Raw genomic sequence first — 20,313 nt, forward strand, 5'->3', positions numbered from 1 at the left:
GTAGTTTTTTTTGTTATTGATGTTTGGTGAATTTATATACGCTTTATATAATTTATTTCTTGTTTTTATTGATTTTATTATTCCTTTAGTTATCCAAGGTTTGCTAAGTTTTCGGCTGTTTATTTTAGCTTTGGTTTTTGGCAGATTAATATCGTATAAAGTGGAGAATTTTTCAATAAATATATTATATGATTTGTTTGCAGAACTATTTTGGTAAACATCCTCCCAGTCAGTGTTTAATAAATTAATTCCTAATGATGCAATTGATTTTTGGTTTATTTTTCTTGAATAGTGATTTTTTTGTATCGGTATATTATTAGATTTGTTCGAAGAATGCTTTTTAAATATTAGGAATACTGGAAAATGATTTATGATTTGAAATACCCTACACTATACAGCACACTCAAAAAGTAACAGTCCTGCTCATGCAAATTCTGAGCAATAAACCACTGTACTAGTTTAGAGAAACACAAATTGAAATAACAAATTCTCCGGTCGTAAGCGCAAACAAAATGACATGATTGTTTAATTATTCCTATTTACTTTCAGTCGATGTTTCTCACTGTTTGATATATCATTGGAATGCAGCACGATTCCCACCCACTCTCCCTCACCTGTAAAGTAGTCACTCAGACTACAGTACGACATTACGTCAGTAAAGCATAAGTTGATTTATGGTTTTGTTAAACAAGCATAAATAATACCTTTCCCGATTATTCGTATAGAACCTTTAATTATTTGGTAGACAAAAGGATATTTTAATTGTAGTAAAAGCACTGTATATATTTTAAATAAAATTCTGTAATGTTAATCGTAGGTTAGGTTATATTTTTCTTCTCAATTTACTGTTGATTTTTCTCTTTTGGATGCACCATCATTTTGGATGTGTGCCATTGTATTGAAAGTGATTCCAAATAAAAACAAAACAAGCAATTGTTAAAGCTGCTGTTGACGTGTTTATTTATTTGCAACTTGTAAATAACTCATCACAGACTCTTAATTACTCGATGGCAGATAAGAACTCATCCAACAAAATTTTTCAATTATTCATAAAATAAATACATTTTCACTTTCTTGGGTCTCAATAATAAGTCAATGATACAAATAATGAATACATTGACAAACCTGACCTGGACAACTAAAGCTGACCTGGGCTTATATAAATATTCACAACAATTTTACTATTTGGCAGGCTGCCCGATTGTTGGAGCATTATGAGCCGTTCTGGCAATCTTGTATTTTGTGCTTTTATAAGTCAGTTTTAAATGCAGAAAATGTACCGGTAATAATTTTTAGTACTGGTGGTATACTATTTAAAAATAATCGTTCTGTAGTTGAAAAGTGTTAGCTATAACTTATAAATGCATGCAATAGATGAACTAATATCTACGTTAAATTTCACCTGTTAATATTAATAGGCATACAGCATGAGTTGACACATGTCAATAAATAGATACTACAGATATCAAACTGTTGGTGTTACTAATAATCAGTAAAACATTTTAGCCAATGTCCAACGTTAACTTAAAGCCTCAGGAGAAAAAAAATCATATTTGACAAAAAATTTAATGAGATAATTAAATACGGTTAATGAGATACAGGATTTTTATGAATATTTAAAAACTGAGGGAAAGGGTGGAAAAGCGGTGGTTACGCCCTCTTCTCTCCAGTTTTTAAATATTCAAAAATCTTTATCTCATTAACTGCTTCCGAAGTTTTCGTCAAATATGATTTTTGTGTCTTAAAATATCAGTTGTGCAGCATATCACTTTTTCCCCTCTGGAGCCGGGTTTTAACATAAGCTGTCGTCTTGTTGTCCATATGACGTCGTGTGGTTGATCGTTGATGTTACTGCTTGTTGCAAACAGTTAAATTTAATCATTATATTATCGTATAGTACTATGGCATACTATTCTTTTGTTCTTGTGATATACTTTTGCATTGATGAAGCGTTATATTAGGCAACCTCTTCTGGGTCACTATAGGCTACTTTCTTGTACGATCCGGGTGTGTCGATATTATAAATTCACTTTTCTTTTCATGTTCATATATGGTATTGTTTGTATATAGTACTATTGCTAACATTATTATGATTTTAACTGACCTGGATATCAACGTAGCCTACACTTTCATAATAAGTTTGCAATACATAAGCATCACTTCCGCCATACATAATTGAATAGGACACGCATCCAATCAGCGTTGTCGGCTACATTGTAGTCATAACAAGACAATTGAACCAGGAGTTTTGTTGACACCGACCGTCTAAGTTGCGAATGATAGTAAAACTACGAGCAGCAACCAGCTGATCGGATTCAGACACTTCAAAAAACATTGATTTTATCAGAACTTACAGCAAACACGCTTCTATTTTCATCTTGGGTAAGTTATTTTAAATTAATTGTATACATATTTAACCATGCTTTTCCTGATACATGAAGGTAACCGAATACGTTTAGCAAGGCAAGCTCAAGGGAAATGAGAGTTGTAAGCTTGCACCATCTGCTACTATATTTTCTAGGATTGTTTTGATGTAATTACAAGTTTACTCTATTGGCTCATTGCCTAAATTTATACGTATATACGTTTGTCACGAATTGGATATATTTTTTAATCAGTTCAATCCCAATACACGTAAACACATGTAGTTCACCCTGATGTATTTGTTTTATGTCTAGCGTGTTGCAACACGGTGAATTACAGGAGGTAAAAGCTGAATGGGTCGTAGTAGTAAAGAAATAACCAGATAACTATTAGTTTTAATAGCCGAATGTGAAAATATGAGATAGAAAAAATGGAATACAGAAACTGCACATTATCATTTCTAATCATTAAAATGGTTCGGTACGACTGAATATCGACAACAAAGAATTAATAGAATACGGGGTGATCTTGCTTGACAAATGCCTAATCGGCATAGTTTAGATGTAAATATTTCATTCAAGATATGTTGTCTATTCTAAACCATACAAAAGAATCAAATACGTTACTGAATGTTAATACTCAGATCAAAAACAATACATTTTTCCAGATTTACCAGACTTTTTTCTACGAAAAATCTTATCTTGGATACCAGCCAATGTTAAGGATCTTTATCATCATTGTTTAGTGGCATTTTTTTCATTCCAATTTTCAATTAAAAGGTATTATCCTGCATAGACAAAGCTAGCAATTAAAACATTTAAGATAATCACAGCCGAGAGTCTAACACCCTTAACAGGCATGTCAAAAAAGATTTGCACGTACCACATTATAAGCGAGGCATCATTGATGATAATTTGTTTAAACTTACATTTTTTTAAATTTTTTTTCTTCTTTTTTTATTTGTTGATTCAAAATTAAAACAGCGATAGATATGCTTGCCGGTGCTTCGACCGTAATATCATTCTAGGCTGCTGTGGTGGTAATGATGAATGCGGTGATGTTCATAAAATTAATGTGAGGAATATAATCTTTTCCAGTGAAGTAGATATAATTATTGCTGAATGCTTCATTTAGTTTTAATGTTCTGCTCACCGTTCTAGCCAATTGCTTTATGTATAGTTATAACAGATCCTTCCCATGTCTCTATCATTAACAATAAACATATAGTAGATATTAATAAGTTTTATATTTGATGAATTGTATTTCAATTCTGTGTTGATTTAATTATTTTAATTATTTTAATTTCGTAACTTGTAATGCTCGGTATATAGAATGAAGAAGGCTTAATATTAGGATTTCCAAAATGAAGTATTCTGTGAACATGGGTGTTGATTTCTGGGGGGTACAGCCAAGCCTAAGCTATCATATAAGTATCTTACCAGAACAAATTAACAATGCTTAAGACACATATATAGATTAGGCCTACATATAAGCTACCGTACATTTGGTATTATCCGTGTTCAGACTTGTAGGGCAGATGCTAACCATTACGGAAAGCGCATAAATTATATACACCGTTTTGAGCTTTCTTAATAAATACGGACAGGAAATGCAAGGCGTCAGTAGAATGATCCCCGACCTGAAAGTTGGCAAGATTTCAGGCACTGAAATTAACATTTGAAAATTTTTTAAAAGGGAAATATGTACCGATTGTGGTTGCGTCTGCCAAAAACATACCTTTTCATGCCTAATAATTTGGATTAAATTCAATTTTTGAAATAAATCAGTTTAATTGTAAAGTAGTTACATTTGACTTTTTGTGTAAATTTATGAAATGCACTACTGATTTCATAAATATACCATTGATTTATGACACATTGCTATCTGAGGATAACTAAATCATTACCATCACAGTAATTATGTACTATTTATAGGTATGAGAATTGAAATCACTACTATAACGTAGGCCTAATAGTTAGTACATTGAATACAGGTCATTAAGTTGCCCTGATTCTTTCTCTCGAGGCACCTTCGTTTTTTAAATTCCATTGTACGGTTTTATACTGTCGTGCACCCCTGGATAAGACGTATGTTCCCCACGCCTGTTTTTATAACCCAGAACTAATTAGAAAATGACGCATTACTGATAGTTCTTTAAAGATATTCATGTGACTTTAGAGAGATGTTCACGTGATGGTACAAGATTACTTATGTGGATATGTAGTTAATAAAAAGAAGAGTCAGTCTGACTAAAATTTAATATAATTCATTGAAAGGGGAAACGCACCCCATAGGTCTGTTGTGTAAAGCAAAACCATCAAAGGAAAAGAGTGGTTGAGCAGGATGTTGTGGTAACGGCAGTATTGCATCCTCCTGGGGGGTCGTGAACTTTTCATAATGAAACTCTCACCAAAACACATTTACAACGCTAAACATCGACATGAGATATAAAAAAAATGCATTACACACTAAATTAACAAAATAATGAATAATATTAACAATGAATAACAATAAGGCCTATAACATTAACAATAATAGAATTAGCAGCAAAAACAATATGACAGTAAAAATAATAATTACCAACTACAATGATAATAATACAAAATAGCAATAACAAAGAGGCGAAGATTTAAAAATAATCTCTAAATTGTTTACAAGCCAGAGTATTTTAGAAATATAATGAACGTATTATGCGTTTATTGGTAAAAAAAAAAATACTGCATGACGTTAATTTTTTTCAACTTAAAGCTAATGAGCCTAAGTTAATAATTTCAAAAGCAATTCAAAATTCGAATCTTATTTTTCCGATTTATTAGCTCAACGCAAATAGTATAGCTATAAACTAAACCATGATTGGATGAGAGACGCGTTCGATAATCTTTCAATCCGAGTTTTTACTGAGAAATTTATAACATCAAAGTTAATTGCCCATTTCCTAACACTTACTTACAATTTAATATTTATTAAAATGTTTTTCTTTAACAGTCATTTTATTATCTATTTAATTGACCTTATCAATCTGATCCTTATCATATCTATAAGAAAAAATACTGTTTGGTAGGCCTTTCGATTTAAACTAATACAACCTTCCCTACAGTAAATGATATTAATGCCGAGTAAATGTGTTTATATAAACCAGTCACATTAAAGGCCTATCTTAATGGTGTTTGTTGGTTGTACTTTTGGACAAATTAAAGTTACAATGAAATAATTAATCTATAATTATAAACGGAAGAACTATGTAGACAGTATAATTCAAATAGACAAGGAATTGTCAATTTTCATTAAAATCAATAATTGTTTACTATTATACAATAACACGTGTTGACATTAAACCATATAATTTGTTATTAACATATTCATGTTTCCTCAACTAATTAAAACTATTAAAATTGCCAAATCATTATTTTTCCAAGCAGATTTAAATAATAGGCCTAAAAACTTTTGATGATATTATTATTATTATTATTATTATTATTATTATTATTATTATTTATCATGATCATGATAATCAATATTATTATCATGGTGATGATTTTCATCATGATCATGATAAGTGTTGTTGACAACGGGCGGTACAGACGCAGTCTGTTTCAAATAATTCTTAGATACTGAAATTTAAAAAGAAAAGTCAACAATAATATCAATTTTAAAACTAATACCTACTGTAACTACTTACCGATTTTGCAATATTTTGAATAGAATACAAAATTACGCAAGGTGATTTTCAGATTTTGTGGAAGTCTAATAACAATTGTGGTATTCACTTTTGAACTTGATGTAATTTTACAAAAGTACAGCAGTTTTAAAGTATATTTACAACGTCGATTTAATTAAGTTGGCAAACGGTTTTTATAATGTGCGTTTATGCTTTAACATCCAGAAGAAGTAAATACTTGCCAAATACAGAATGGCACGTGAATCTCTATACAATTAAGTGAACGGGTGAAATAAAGTTCAGATGTTTTACATGATGTGAACATACAAGGACCCTGGAAATAGAAGGCAAGCATCTTAACACCAAGACACAGCATGTGCCTACAGCAATCATTATACTGTGATACTCAACCCTGGATAAATGCAACTTGGTTACTTTCCAAGGAGTAACTTTTTTAAAAAGTGTAAGGCCTACTATTAGAGTAGAAACCTGGACAAGGGCCAATACATTATTTTCTAAAACCTAAAGAGCAAGGTAATAGGACTTTATTGAAAATTATTTATAATTGCCTCTCTGCAATGTTGCTTTATCGCTATGCTCATCAACGTACTGTATTAAGATTAATATTTGCGTTCGACATTCGCCAAATTGAAGTCGTATTTGAAAAATATTCAAGTGTTAACCAATTTTTATAATTAATTCACTTTGAGCATCCTTGTTTGTCAAAGCAGTTTTAATACTAGGTAAACCAAGTTTGCAGGAGTCTCAGTTTGTAACGTCTGAATTTCGTAAATTCCAGAGAGGCCTACGTCCAGAAGCGATACATTAGGTCTAGTTCACAAGAATTTGCTGCCATTCTGTAGCGATTGGTTGAGAAACCAGCAGTGTTGTTGCCTTAATGTCGTATGCCTTACCTGTGTCTATATATTATGTGCACCTTCCCTTCATATTCATGAATATATGATTTACGGTCATCATTGATGTCCTTTTGATTATTAAATGAATTTTTATTGTTTCTGTTTCTTAGTTTTTTTCAATTTATTAATTTTATATTTATTATTTTTTATTTATTTATTTATTTATTTTTTTTTTTGAGGAGAGGGATGCTTTAAATTTCCCTACTTAAGCAGATTCTACACGAGTGTACCAGTTAGAAAACGTGTTTGCTGAACAACGTTCTGGAATTATTATAACTTGAGCCGGCTATTTCTCATTTCAGAAAAAGCAATGAAAGCACACAACGATACTAATGCCAATGAAGATGGAGCCTTAAGGGTCATGCCAAAGGAGAGGGGTAGTCTGGTCGGTGTCTCTTGTATAATACGACAGTACGAAGAATCAAGATTTATCGTTACTATACCAGGACTGCCAATTCTGCCTTATCAAAAACATATAGGTCTACATCAATCGCAAAATATGCACGACAAAAGCCTGCAGGCAACTAGGGGATCCAGTAATCACGGATACAACCTGCGAAGTTCACGTAAACATCCGAAACTTCCCCCGAAACCTGCAGTGAAAAAACACCAGCAGAAATTGACAGATATACAAGATGCCAAAAATGGAAATTTTGCGGAACTTCACCAGGAGTACTTCACCGGTTCAACAGCTATAAAACCACCACAAAACTGTAAGTACGCCTAAGCCTTAGTCTTTGTGAGGGGTAAACATGCTTCTCCAAGCAGTTTTCAGATATTAAATTATTGACAATATACCCTAATTTATAGTTTGCGTCACAGCTATAAACAGAATATGACTAAGGAACAGACACGACAATCAGCTAAACGTAGAATAGGTATTACGGAGTGTTGAGCTTGGTGGCAAGATTATTAGAAAGATCATGATGAGTTAAAACATATGCAAGAACTTATTCCAAAAACTAAAACTCTCTGAGCATCTTAATAAGGTTATAGAGCATGGACAGTCATATAAGTGCCAGGCAGTTTGCTTGCTATTCTATTTGTATTAAAGAAATAAAACAGAAACATAGCCGACTTTAAAACTAAACTTGTTTATATTGTTTTTTTTTAGGTATTCTGACAGAACAATTTCTACTTCGAATCGCTGAACAACTAGGTAACGAATGGCAGTCTCTTTTAATCCACCTAGGCCTAAAGAAATCTCAGATTGACCTTATCAAGTCAGAGACTTTGCACGGTGGTGATTTACAACAGACTATATTCCGCGGACTTCTTAAGTGGAAGCAACGGTGCAGAAGAGAAGATGAAGCTATACACCAGTTGCGGTCTTGTCTTCAGCAAGTTGGACGCAACGATATATCACAAGTTCTAAATAGTATGGCATTTTTATAGACGCATGGTGTAATATTCTGTTCTTAGTCATTTGATAGATGGGAAATAAATGAATTCAATTTTAGTGCAATATATTTGTGAAAGTATAATGCATACTCCATGTATTGAAATGCACGCCGTAGTGCTGGGATTCAATACTTCGACATTAATTAGGCCTATGTCATCGTCAGGAATATGTATTATATTTTCTTATCTGAGATTAATCAGTGGACCTTTCGATATTTATGTTTCTATTATGAATATAGGCCATACATAATAAAACAACAGTATGAATATTAGATGTTTTTTTTCTATTTTCACAATGTCGTGGTCTATTTGCTATACATATCATCTAATGTGATTGGGCAAGATGATGATGATAATAATAATAATAATAATAATAATAATAATAATAATAATAATAATAATAATAATATATGTAGGTTTGTATGATGTTCATGATGATAATTACTATGATGATGAAAATTATGATACGGTGATGGTAACAATGGTTACGTAGTTTTTACATTACCGCACCGGCGGTATTGATGGTAATAGTGAGGGTGAAAAAATTAGAAGTTAACTTTAAGATGAAAAAAAAAACAATCATAAAGAGAGAGTGGTTTTCTAAAATTTATGGTATGAATGTAATGATGAAGGTGACGCCATGAAGAAAATTTAATTATTTATAAATGCAACTTAGTTATACTTTAAACTAAATCTTGTGAATTATCTTGTTTCTTTTACTTTATTGTAACAGCATTTGAAATAAACGGTAACCACAGCAATCCATTCCAGAATCAGAATACTGTCACACTTCAGGAGAAAGTCGAAGATTTAGAGAAGCGTGTGTCCTCTTTAGAAAATCGAGAATGCAACTGCTCAATGAAAACAACTGACACAACAGATGGAGGCGAGGAGTTCGAGATTCTTACAATTGAGGAAGTTGGACTAGCCAAAAACCATTGCTATGGCAACCAACAAGTCAGGAACTCGCTACAGGACTGGGTTGAATGCGGCCTCCAAAGGATGACAACTTGGAGTTACTCTGTAGGGCGTGTTCACGAAGAAGAGACTATGGAGTTTTAGAAAATCATAAACTTTGAACTATTAAGCTGGTCTTTTTTTCGATTTTACTACGCATTCGTGCGTACTGGGAAGAAGCATGGGTGATCGGTTGCCTGGTAGTAACAGAAAATTAAATTAAATAAATTATGAGACTATTTTTTCACGCAAACTGAACTCTTTCTCTATGACGACTTTCAGTCGACAACCAACTCTAAGTTGGATACGATGACACTGAAATGAAAGTGGTAGGCCCTTGTTAACTTATGCACGTACATACAAATAAATACAGTTGTCTGGAACAATATAATTTTTAATGTATATTTGATAAATAAAGATTTAAAAAGTAAAGAAGATAAAACATGTGTTACTGTTGAAGTAATTCAAATAAAATGCTATAGGCCTACATAACGCGAAGACACAAACAGGATGGAACTTCACATTGGTGACATTAGCTATAGACATTTTATATCAGGGCATTCATTCAACAGTACAAAACGAAAATTCACATGTTGAGATATTAGCTACATAGTGGTACTACATTCATTACACAGTACAATATAAATCTGAGACTAGTTCAAGCTACGGCAGTAAATGTGAGCACGTTCGTGTTTGTTATGGTTCTTATGTTTCCAAACTGAAGATGCATGCATCGCTTGTGTTTGCGCTGAAATTACCCTAGCAATAGCTTATGTATGCATTCCTGTAACAGATAGGCTACGTGCCGGTTGTGAAAGAAATATACACAATTATACAACAACTGAATGATCACATTAGTCCTGTTTATTGTGTATAATTCACAAACGTCGATTTCTTGATGTTTGAATTAAATTTATATTGTAACTATTAGTTATTTAACGTTAGCGTTAACGTAGCGATTCTGGAGAGCTACAATGCATAATCATTTTTTTTTTATATAACATTCAACGTCTCGACAAAATAAGCAAACGTAACAGTGTTTTTAATTGTTATGTAAGTACAGTAGAAGTATTAAATATATACAGTAGTTAAAATAATATTACTATAATAACAATAATAATAATTTAATATATCAATACTATAGCTTAATAATAATATAATAAAAAAACATGACATACTTTTAAAATTTCACAAAAGTTGAATTAAATTCAAGGTCACAATATACAGACATCCACAGTTTTCTAAAGTAAATGTTACAAAATATAGCTTTGTTAGATTACCTATAAATATTTCTTTTGATAATCAAGATATCTAATGATATTAATATGATTCTTTCGAAACATTTGAGCATAAAGTAAGTTACGCATTTAGTTTCAAATTGATAAGTCATCGTAAAAATATTTTGCTGTTGTGTACACTGTTTGTGAAGCCTTCATTAAAATGTAAATTGAAATCTAATACATTTAAAAGAGAGTAAATATGGTATGATAATAATTAAATTAATCAAAACTCGTTTTGATTAATTGATGAATTACAGTAAATACATGACCAACCAAATCAAACAGTTACATTAACAAATATACAGGTATCCCTCTATTGAAAGACCCCCTACAATTAATGACCACCTCCAATTATTATCAAATGTTTTTTTGTTGTTTTTTTTAAAATCCTAATTAGAAACCAAAGCTGCTAAAGACAATAGAAACCTGAGTTTCAAAAGTGGTATTTAATTGGAGGGAGAACTATACGACCAGTAATGTATATGGATCTTTCAATTGATGAGTAAAATACCTGTACAGTATCTCACTTAGATATCGCAGCAAGTAAGACTTCTTTAAAGACAAACTTGAGCAATTTCAAGTAACAGATTCAAGGGGTTGGGGGGGGGGAAGCAAGCCGGCCCTGGCTTCCCTAAATTTTCCAAAATTATAAAAAAAATGAAGAAGAAAGGAAAATATTATTAAAAATTTAGCTCTGAGAGTGCCATTTCTAAAGGTGCCATAATCATATTTTTCTTACCGCAGCTCCAACCATGGTGGGGCTGAGACGGTCTAGACTCTCTATCTGTGAAAGTCCCTCACTAGGCTCCATCTATTTCAGGCTCCTTCTATTTCAGACTTCTGGATCCACCATTGATTTTAATGCATATATATTCCAATAACAATTTCATTTAAACTCATTTTTTTAAAACAGCTTTACAAGTTCTTTTAAAAGAGCTATACATTGTGTTTCTTCAGCCTTCTGTCCACTTGTTTTGATCATAGTGAAAACTGACCTAAATGCATAAAATCAAAATGTCATTTTTTTTCATATTAACAAGGCTATGATCCATCACATCATCTAGGAGCATGCAATCTTTATGCCTTCCAAAAAAACAATCAATCAATTAATCAATCAAGCTAGACTTTTTTACCCTTGTTGTGCGAAGCCCCTTACTCCATGTCTCTGTTGTTATCTACTTTTGTTTAAGCTGTTATCTTAATGTATACTGTGATGTCATTACATCACAATAACATAAAAATATAAAAATATAAAATAATATAAACTATGTATTTCTACATTTTGTACACTGTTACACTGTAGTTGCACCGCGGTTCGTCTTTCAAACAATGCCCAGATTCTTTGTGATGAACTTTACCATCATTATGTTCATAGTATAGTAATCATAGAGAAAAATCAACCAAAACCCTCATCTTTTATACAGGTAGGTGTAATATACGTTCAATGGTTTATACTAATTCTTATGTAAATGTTATTAGCTTGGTATGGTATTTATTTCATGTCTGATTCATTCATTTTCTAAGTCTATAGCGAATGTTATACAGTAAGTAAACTGTGTTTTGTCTCCTGTCTTTTAAAACTACTGAAATAACAGATTGACTGAACACATGAACACCTAGAAGCCAGAAGAAACCATAAAACAATTAATAGAAATTTACAATTTCTTGATTGTTTTAAATATTATTCTTGTACTTGTGAATATATTTTATAATATTTGTAATAGACCCAATAGTAATTAATTATAGCAATATTATTACATTAATACAATTAACATTATTGTTACAAACAATAAGGTATTATGTATACAACAAATCTCCTTCTCAGCATTAGAAACATTGGTTTAGTAACAAAATATCACACTGGCTACAATATTTATAGTAAGATATATTGCTACAAATATTTTACATAAATTATAAATTGATCATATTTCATAATGTACTTATTCTACATGTAGCTGCAATATATTTGTACACTTTAATACAGAATATCATTTACACTAGTATTTACAGAAAGTGTATATAATAACAAGAATTCCCACCAAATTGTATTTACCTGGTACATTTATTTATACAGGTAGTGTAAGTGCCCTTGGTATCCCCCAGCCCTGGTAACAGCAGCCATAAGCTTTATAATTCAGTGCAAAAATCAAAGAGATAACAAAATAAGATTTTAAAATGTTTCGAACTCTGAAGCTCCCATTCAATAGTCCCTGGACACCCCCACATTAGGGCAGAAAGGGACACCCAGCCCTTCCCTTGGATTATGGGTTCCGCCACCTCGGAACACGATTCCTTGATTGCCACTTATGTCCCTGAAAAAAAATTCTTGATCTATCAATAAATTCAATGCATATTATGCAATAACCTGATAGAAAAGGGGAGTAAACCACTATGCCTCAAGGCTCAGTTGGTAGAACATTTATTCTGAGACTGGAGTTTAGGGTTCAAATTTAAACACCTGAAGACATTTCTTTTTTTATCAAATATATATTTAAAATAAATTTTATCAACCTCATATAAATTTTATTTATCTCAACAATAAACTTTTCAAATCCAAATGAAAATGGTTAATACATTTTCTCAATTCAAATTGAAATATAATTTTATTCTAAAATGCTATCCTTCAGAAAATAAATCATGTATTATGTTAACACTTAAGTAGATGATGTAAATACTGTGTAAATATTTGATTAAAATTACCTACAAGACAGGTGCAACTGACAACCAATAATACAGAGTTTAAGCAAAACTGACAGACTTTAAATGTATGCAGAAATATATTCCTGAAGATGAACAAATAAACATTTGAAACATAGGATCTTGATGGCTTGTATCAATTTCTTTTAAGTTTCTCAAACTTATTTAAGTGGACGCGATCCCACCAGCCTCTCACCAAAATATAAAATTGTGATGATGGTGTGAATCATGTCATTTTAAGTTTGTATCGTACTAAAATATTATGATAAACTTAAAGAGTGTAGCACTCCGACATTAACTAGTTTGAAAATCAAAAGAGTCACATATTTCCTGTTTTTCTATATGCTTGTAACCTTTTTTCATTTTCAATCATAACAATTTTGAAGGTTAAGTGATACAAAAAATTGTGCGATTCTTCCAGGTTGTACTCTTATCATATTGGTTTCACTTTTGTTTTTTACTTGAACATAAGGACAAGCCCACAATGGACTTCAAACTTGTTCCTAATTGTTTTTATTTTTCATCTTAAAAGTCTGTACTAAATATCTTATCAGTAATTTTTTTTTTATCAGTATATCAATGCAAAAAGCTAACTTTGCCTAACATGTAAATCAGGAAGCAGCGGAAGCGGTCTGGGAGGTCAGAGACCATCCTGATCAACATTTTTGCAAGACAATCACATTGACTTGAATATTACTATTTTTATAGACCAACATGAAATTGGCAATTTTTTTTCCCAAATTTTAATTTTAATTTTGTAAATAAATTATGATTGTCAAACTATGCTCAGTGGTAATCACTATTTGTTTGTGAAAATCTGCAGTAACATATTAAAATTTCCAGCCTAATTTTTAAAATTTTGAATACAACATTTGTGATGTATTATTTAAAATATAACTACATATTGTCAAGTCTGAAAACTCCAAAAACAATTTGGAAGTGTGGAAGTATTATTTCCAAGAATCTTGAGGCATCATATTCTAATACAGTAAGTAAACCTCCAGATATAGAGGGAGAGAAGTAGGTAAGAAAATTCAACCTCTCTAAACCAATCAGAAAACATTTCTGCCGTCCTTTTAAAAAGTGTGATCCCATTGGTAATGTTACATTCCAGCACATCTTGCATGCCATGTGTTGGCTAATGACTTCTGGTGACAATTGAGTTTTAAAATTTATAAATCAACTGCTTTCAGCTTGAGCTGTTTCTTAAGAATGCCCATATCGTGTGGATTTGGTGGGTTGAAAGGCCGAGTCGTTAAGACAGCGACGCCACAACCTATTGCCATAATATTGGTGCTCGAATAAAGACTATAAACCGTAGGCCCAGTGTACACAATTGGCTCATGTGCACTATTAAGAAGCCAGTACATCTCTCGGTGTACTGGTCCATCCCACAGCCTGTCATTGTGGACTAGGGAAGTAGTTGTCAGAATACGTAGTCCACATCCTCCTCGGGCCGAAGCATTCAAATATGAAGTTCGCCCTCAATTTTCAAGAAGACTGTCTTTGAAAAGGCGAACAATTATCAAAACAGACTTTGCTCACTGACTTGTAAGGCAGATTTTATACAGTACTAAAACTTACACAGATACTTGAGTGCTTTTGGCTGAGCTGCATGCAAAGGTTATTCGCTTGAGATGAATCATGTTGCGTAAACTATTCTTCAATACTTGCAGGTATTTCCTGTGACACTTGCGAGCTGCTTTTTTTCTTAAGCATCGGTGCTCGTTTATTGTCTGTATCGTTTGATTTCAACTTATTTGTTTCACTGTCTTTCAGAGCTTTTGTTACATCAGCAAGACTTTGTTTCCGCTCTGGAGCCGGTTTTTCCTTCTCCTCCTGATCTGATCGTTGCTTGGCAACAAGAGCTGACCAGTTCTGGAGATTTTTCCTATATGTTTGTAGATAAATTAAAAATCCTGTGATAAAACTGCTGTAGTGTTGAATCTCAAGTAAGCAGCTAATAGATATGGCAACATTAAAAACAATTTATGAAAAATTCCAATACCAGGACTGGTTGTACTGTCACAATAAAATAGACAATATCCACTTATAAAATATAAAGGAAAGTGTTTAACTTTTAGCATATGTCTAATGTAACTATGATTATTCTTGTGAACAGCGTAGTCTGCTTGTAGTCTAGTCAACTAAGCAACTTAAAATTGGCTGTACTTCATGCAAAATCTCTCTTTTTTTTGCCATTTTATTTATTCTCAAATAATTTCACCTGGTAAAACTTCAATTAAATATTTTATTTATTGTACAAAATGTTCTGTTAGATAATCTCCTTCCAGGATTGAAATATAGGGAATATTTAATCTTTTTCTTACATCGTCATTTCTTCAATTGTAAATATAAAAACAAACTGTATCACTTTTTTACTTACGCTGCACCATCGTATAATGACTTGCTCTCTGGTATCAACTTGTACAGTAACTCATAACATGGTAAACATATACCAACAATAAATGAAACCTGGAAGAAAAAAATAAATAAAGAAGTTCGGCCGGCTCATGGCAAAACAACACTTTCTTTACCTAGACCCCAATAATCGTCATGGGGATAAATCTTGTCATGTGATAGGATTTGAACCCAGGACCCTGAAATTTGAAGGCTGGAATCTTGAACACCAAACTACAGTACGTTTCACCCCGAATATTATATCTTTACATGTTTATACTTTATGCCAGAATGAATATAAATTAAAAAGAATATTAGATTTACTTGGTTGGCAGGTAGTTCATGAGCTCTGTCCCTATCCATCATGGGTATCGGTGCCTGTCCCTGAGCTTTCTCCTCATCTCCCTGAAAAAAAAAGTGAATATAACAATTCAAGAAAACTGAAGCAAACATAAAGTTTGACAATTGTATGGAAAACAAATGGAAACCCAAAATCACTTACACTAAACAAGTTCTATGAGTGAAAAACAAGGTATTTTTCTCATAAAATTGTTCTTGTAATTTTTTGAAGATTTGAAAGTGTAATTTAGTTTATGCTTTAATATGTTTTATTGTTATATCTCATTTTTACTACATTAGCCAGAACCATATTCTCCCTATTATTATCTATCATATTCTTCTTATTAACTGATTTAATTTATTATTAGTATTATCTTATGTAATTAGTTACTACTTATTGATATATACTAAGCCAATCGATATAGTTTTCATAAATTAGGCAATTCTTATTTAATTTTATTCCAAAAATAATTTTAGGTAGATAAACTCAATGGAGTAAAAAATTGAAACCAAATGCTTTGCGTAAGGGAGTAGGATATTTTTGAACTAGATTTAAAAAAAGATTGTTCCTTTGTCCCAGGTAAATTTTTGAATGTATAAAGTTTGGTTTGGATTTTTTTCAACACTTTATCAATATTTAATAAGATATTACAATCTGCTGACCACCAGATCTTTAAATAATATACAGTACATCCTCTATTTTGAGACCCCTCTAATTCCAAGTTCGTCTAGAGAACATATTTTCAAAGTAATAAACAACAATCTTCAATGTTTTAACACAAAGGTAACCTTCTAATTGGAGAAAAAAAACCCTAAAACAGCCCCATACTTCCAGGTCTAAAAGACTCAATTTGGAGGGTGAACTCTAATACATATATATGGTAACAACATCACTACAAATACATTACCTTGATAAAATTATTGCAAAAAATAATTTAAAAAATTTTACATCAATATCACTAACATTTATAAACTTTAAAATCACAGGTGAAATAATATAAATACTAAAAGCTAATAAATAGCTATGTGAATATTGAAAACATTGATCAAATGAGCCAAACTAGGATAAAAGAAGATAATGAAATAATATGTCAACCTGTTGATAGAACTCTTCACTTATTTTATAGGCAACTCGGCAGTGTAGATCAAATGGTTTGCAAATGGCTGTTAAATCACACCCTGTCATAGTAATGGCGTGTGCTAATGATCTGCATTCAAATGAAACATAAATAAAACTTAAAAATAAAATGCTCATGCATATGGAAATGAGGCTTGATGAATATTCAACAGTATGTAAATGAAGTCTTGCATTCCACAAAGTATGAAAAGAATAACTACTTTAAAAAAAATCATCACATACATACATACATACAGTAGTTCAAATAAATTAGGAGTTTCTTGCCCTGAAGAACATTTCTTCTTTTTTTTTCAGATTGTGGAAAATATCAGGTATATGTCCAAATTTATATACTTCAATAAATTATTTGGCTTCCAAAATTATAACAAACAAAAATGTTCCTTCCAGACATTTAAATTACATTTATTACATCAATAATATTCCAAGACATCTCATTTAAGAATTTGTTTAAAACATCCATGTTTATGGTTCTTTCAAACGAAAAATATTTTAGCCTTTTGTGCACTGAATTTTCTTTAATCAAACTGACTAGGTACATGCTTAAGCCCTGTTCATGTGACATGCCTAAATATGGTCATGATGACATCACATCATGATCATATATAGGCACATCATGACTATATAAGGGCAATCAACATTTTTTTGTCAAAGAAAATTTAATACTTTGGATAGAGTTTTATTTTGACCAAACTCACATCTGAACAAGGTTTTAATAGGACGCATTATTTTCATATGATTTTCTGATATTTTGTACTTGTGCACAAATAATAAAGATGAGTGCAAGGATGAGAAAAAAAAAACATTAACATGCATTAAAAAAAAGCAAGCAATACAGACAAAATATGTGAACACTTAAGTGAATGTACCAATATATGCTCCCCTTTTACTTTAAAATTGACCTCAAAACATAACAGAATTGTCCATCGCAACTGCAGTATACAGTAGACATATAAAATCAAGCTCATTATTATTTTCTTATGCGAGATTACATCAGTGGCAGACAGCTTTTAGTAAACATACTTAAAGAGTCTGCAATAAGTAACACTTGCTAGCACACCACTTCATTCAATATTTTATTTATAGACTATCAACGTAACTGCTAATTTGTGTAAAATGAAGCACAAGTTTGTAAGAAATTTTTAATATCGATATTTCATTTTATTAATACACGTTTTCACCAACAGCAGTACAGCACAATTTACAGCTTGGAACAAACAATGATATGTGCATATATATATAATAGTTATGAAAGCTGAAATGGATGATATGTGACATAATGACCACCGTTTACAAAGCCAACTACATTGAGCCATTCTGATTTGTGTGCACCACCCACCTGTTGGTAGAATTCATCAAATATGACTTTTACTGTCTGCTGTTGGATTGGCCAGGGCTTACTACTGGCTGACAGGTCACAAGCTGTCATGGTGATCGATTTTATGTACAGTCTGGATCAAGGAGGTTAAGTTGGCACAGAGTAAAAATAGTTTAATGCAATAGTTTTCAGATCAGATGTCATTAACGATAAAAGAAATATTGTTAAAAATATATATATATATAAATAAATATATATAAATTAATATATATATATATATAAATAAATAAATAAATAAATATATATATATATATATATATATGAATAGAAAAGCAGATATAGATGATAGATGCATGAAATTCTTGGGGAGGGGTGAAGATTTTACCTATGATCCTGTTCCTCCCAATTAAACTCATTCTTGTCGATGAGTGCCTTCAGCTTGCTCTTATTTCCAAAGAACAGCGCCAGATCGGTTGCTAATATTGAATGTCGTATTTCATTGAGAACGGTTTTGTATTCTGCCGATGTCAGATGTCGGAAAATATTGTGACCTTCACTCTGAATTTATCATCAAAATTGTAAATAAAAATAAACATATTATTAAGAATTAAATAGATTAACTCTTTGTGGTAAAATTCTGAGAAAACATTTAAACATTCAATTGAGTGTGTTGATGTAAAGGGATCAAATAAGTTTAGGGGTATGATTAAATTCAGGTTTTGGGATGCAAGTTAAAACGACATGGGAACAAAGGAGCCATTAGGATTTGGTTGATGGGATAGGTTTATGGGAAAGTAATTAAATAGGTTATCGGGATAGATGCATGGATATATATTGAATACTGTAGGTTCAGGCAAAATATCAACAGGATAATGTCCGAACATCTAGGAAAAAACCAGCCTAGATCCAATAACAGTTAATGATAAACGTACATTTCCCAGGGGTTACGCCAGCGGGGGAGGGGGGATGGCGTCGGGCAAATCAAAAAAACTTCCTCTTTAACCATGGAATATATTGGCTTATAATATATTGTAGTAGACCTCATGCATTTTTTCTTACCTGCAGAATGGTGACAGTCTGGTTAAAGTGATGGTGCTCCATTGTTGATGTAGAGTAGATCGCTGCTAAAGGCGTAGCATTGTTCACCATGAATGAGTTGCTTTTCCCTCGATGATCAAGGTCGTGACAGAGACAGGCTATGAATAATGCCAGCGACTGTTGAAGAAAATCAGAAAATATAATAATTTATATGTGAATTATTCCTCTTATCTATAAAGGAAACGTCAGAGTATCATGTCATTATTATTATCATCTTTCTTATTAACCTCATTAGCATCCACATCAGTCTCATCATCCTCAAACATCATTCTCATTACCATTGTCATCTTCGCCATCATTATCATCTTCACCAGTCACGTCATCACCTTCATCAATCACATCATCATCTTCATCATCCTCATTATCATTATCATCTTCACCATCATTATCATCTTCATCAATAACATTCTCACCATTAACATCACCAATACCCCCAACACTACCACCACCGCCATTATCATCATCTCATCATCCTATTACCATCATACATCACAATCACCATCACCACCATTATAATTACTATTAATATCTTCATAGTATTAAAAATAACTATAATATCAGTTAAATTACATACTTCAAAAAATGTAAAGCAGTTAGGGTCTGACTTCTTAATAATAGTGTAAACAGTATGTGCGACAGAGAAGGCATGCGTCCAGTTGTGATACGGAACTTGCCGGTAGTTCTTCCGGACAGTCAACACAAACCGACAAAGATCGTGGTAATCAAATCTAATAAAAAAAAACAGCTCA

General features: G+C 31.9%; 2 protein-coding genes across 7 annotated transcripts in view; one reads left to right on the top strand and one right to left on the bottom strand.

Moving 5' to 3' along the window:
• Positions 1 to 2,245: 2,245 nt before the first annotated feature.
• Positions 2,246 to 9,739, top strand: LOC117118244. The gene is made up of 4 exons (XM_033262768.1): positions 2,246 to 2,382; positions 7,242 to 7,652; positions 8,054 to 8,317; positions 9,074 to 9,739. Exons 2-4 carry the CDS (start codon positions 7,250 to 7,252, stop codon positions 9,400 to 9,402), a joined length of 996 nt encoding a protein of 331 aa, XP_033118659.1. The 5' UTR covers positions 2,246 to 2,382; positions 7,242 to 7,249; the 3' UTR covers positions 9,403 to 9,739.
• Positions 9,740 to 10,961: 1,222 nt separating this feature from the next.
• LOC117118245 (probable 3',5'-cyclic phosphodiesterase pde-5) overlaps positions 10,962 to 20,313 on the bottom strand; it is a 29,286-nt gene continuing 19,934 nt past the window's right edge. For 4 of the 6 annotated variants that reach the window (XM_033262773.1, XM_033262772.1, XM_033262771.1 and 1 more), the window contains 7 exons: positions 20,139 to 20,292; positions 19,526 to 19,681; positions 18,852 to 19,024; positions 18,488 to 18,599; positions 15,999 to 16,079; positions 15,661 to 15,749; positions 10,962 to 15,165 (listed from right to left, as the gene is read on the bottom strand). In XM_033262773.1, coding sequence (XP_033118664.1) covers positions 14,931 to 15,165; positions 15,661 to 15,749; positions 15,999 to 16,079; positions 18,488 to 18,599; positions 18,852 to 19,024; positions 19,526 to 19,681; positions 20,139 to 20,292 — 1,000 coding nt within the window. In that variant the 3' untranslated portion in view covers positions 10,962 to 14,930. Of the gene's footprint in view, positions 15,166 to 15,660; positions 15,750 to 15,998; positions 16,080 to 17,109; positions 17,222 to 18,487; positions 18,600 to 18,851; positions 19,025 to 19,525; positions 19,682 to 20,138; positions 20,293 to 20,313 lie in introns of those variants that run through there. The other 2 variants (XM_033262770.1, XR_004447020.1) reach the window with 2 other exon arrangements.

Source organism: Anneissia japonica, unplaced genomic scaffold, assembly GCF_011630105.1.
Source record: "Anneissia japonica isolate Jap-2015-1 unplaced genomic scaffold, ASM1163010v1 scaffold288059_len961885_cov194, whole genome shotgun sequence".
Taxonomy (NCBI): domain Eukaryota; kingdom Metazoa; phylum Echinodermata; class Crinoidea; order Comatulida; family Comatulidae; genus Anneissia; species Anneissia japonica.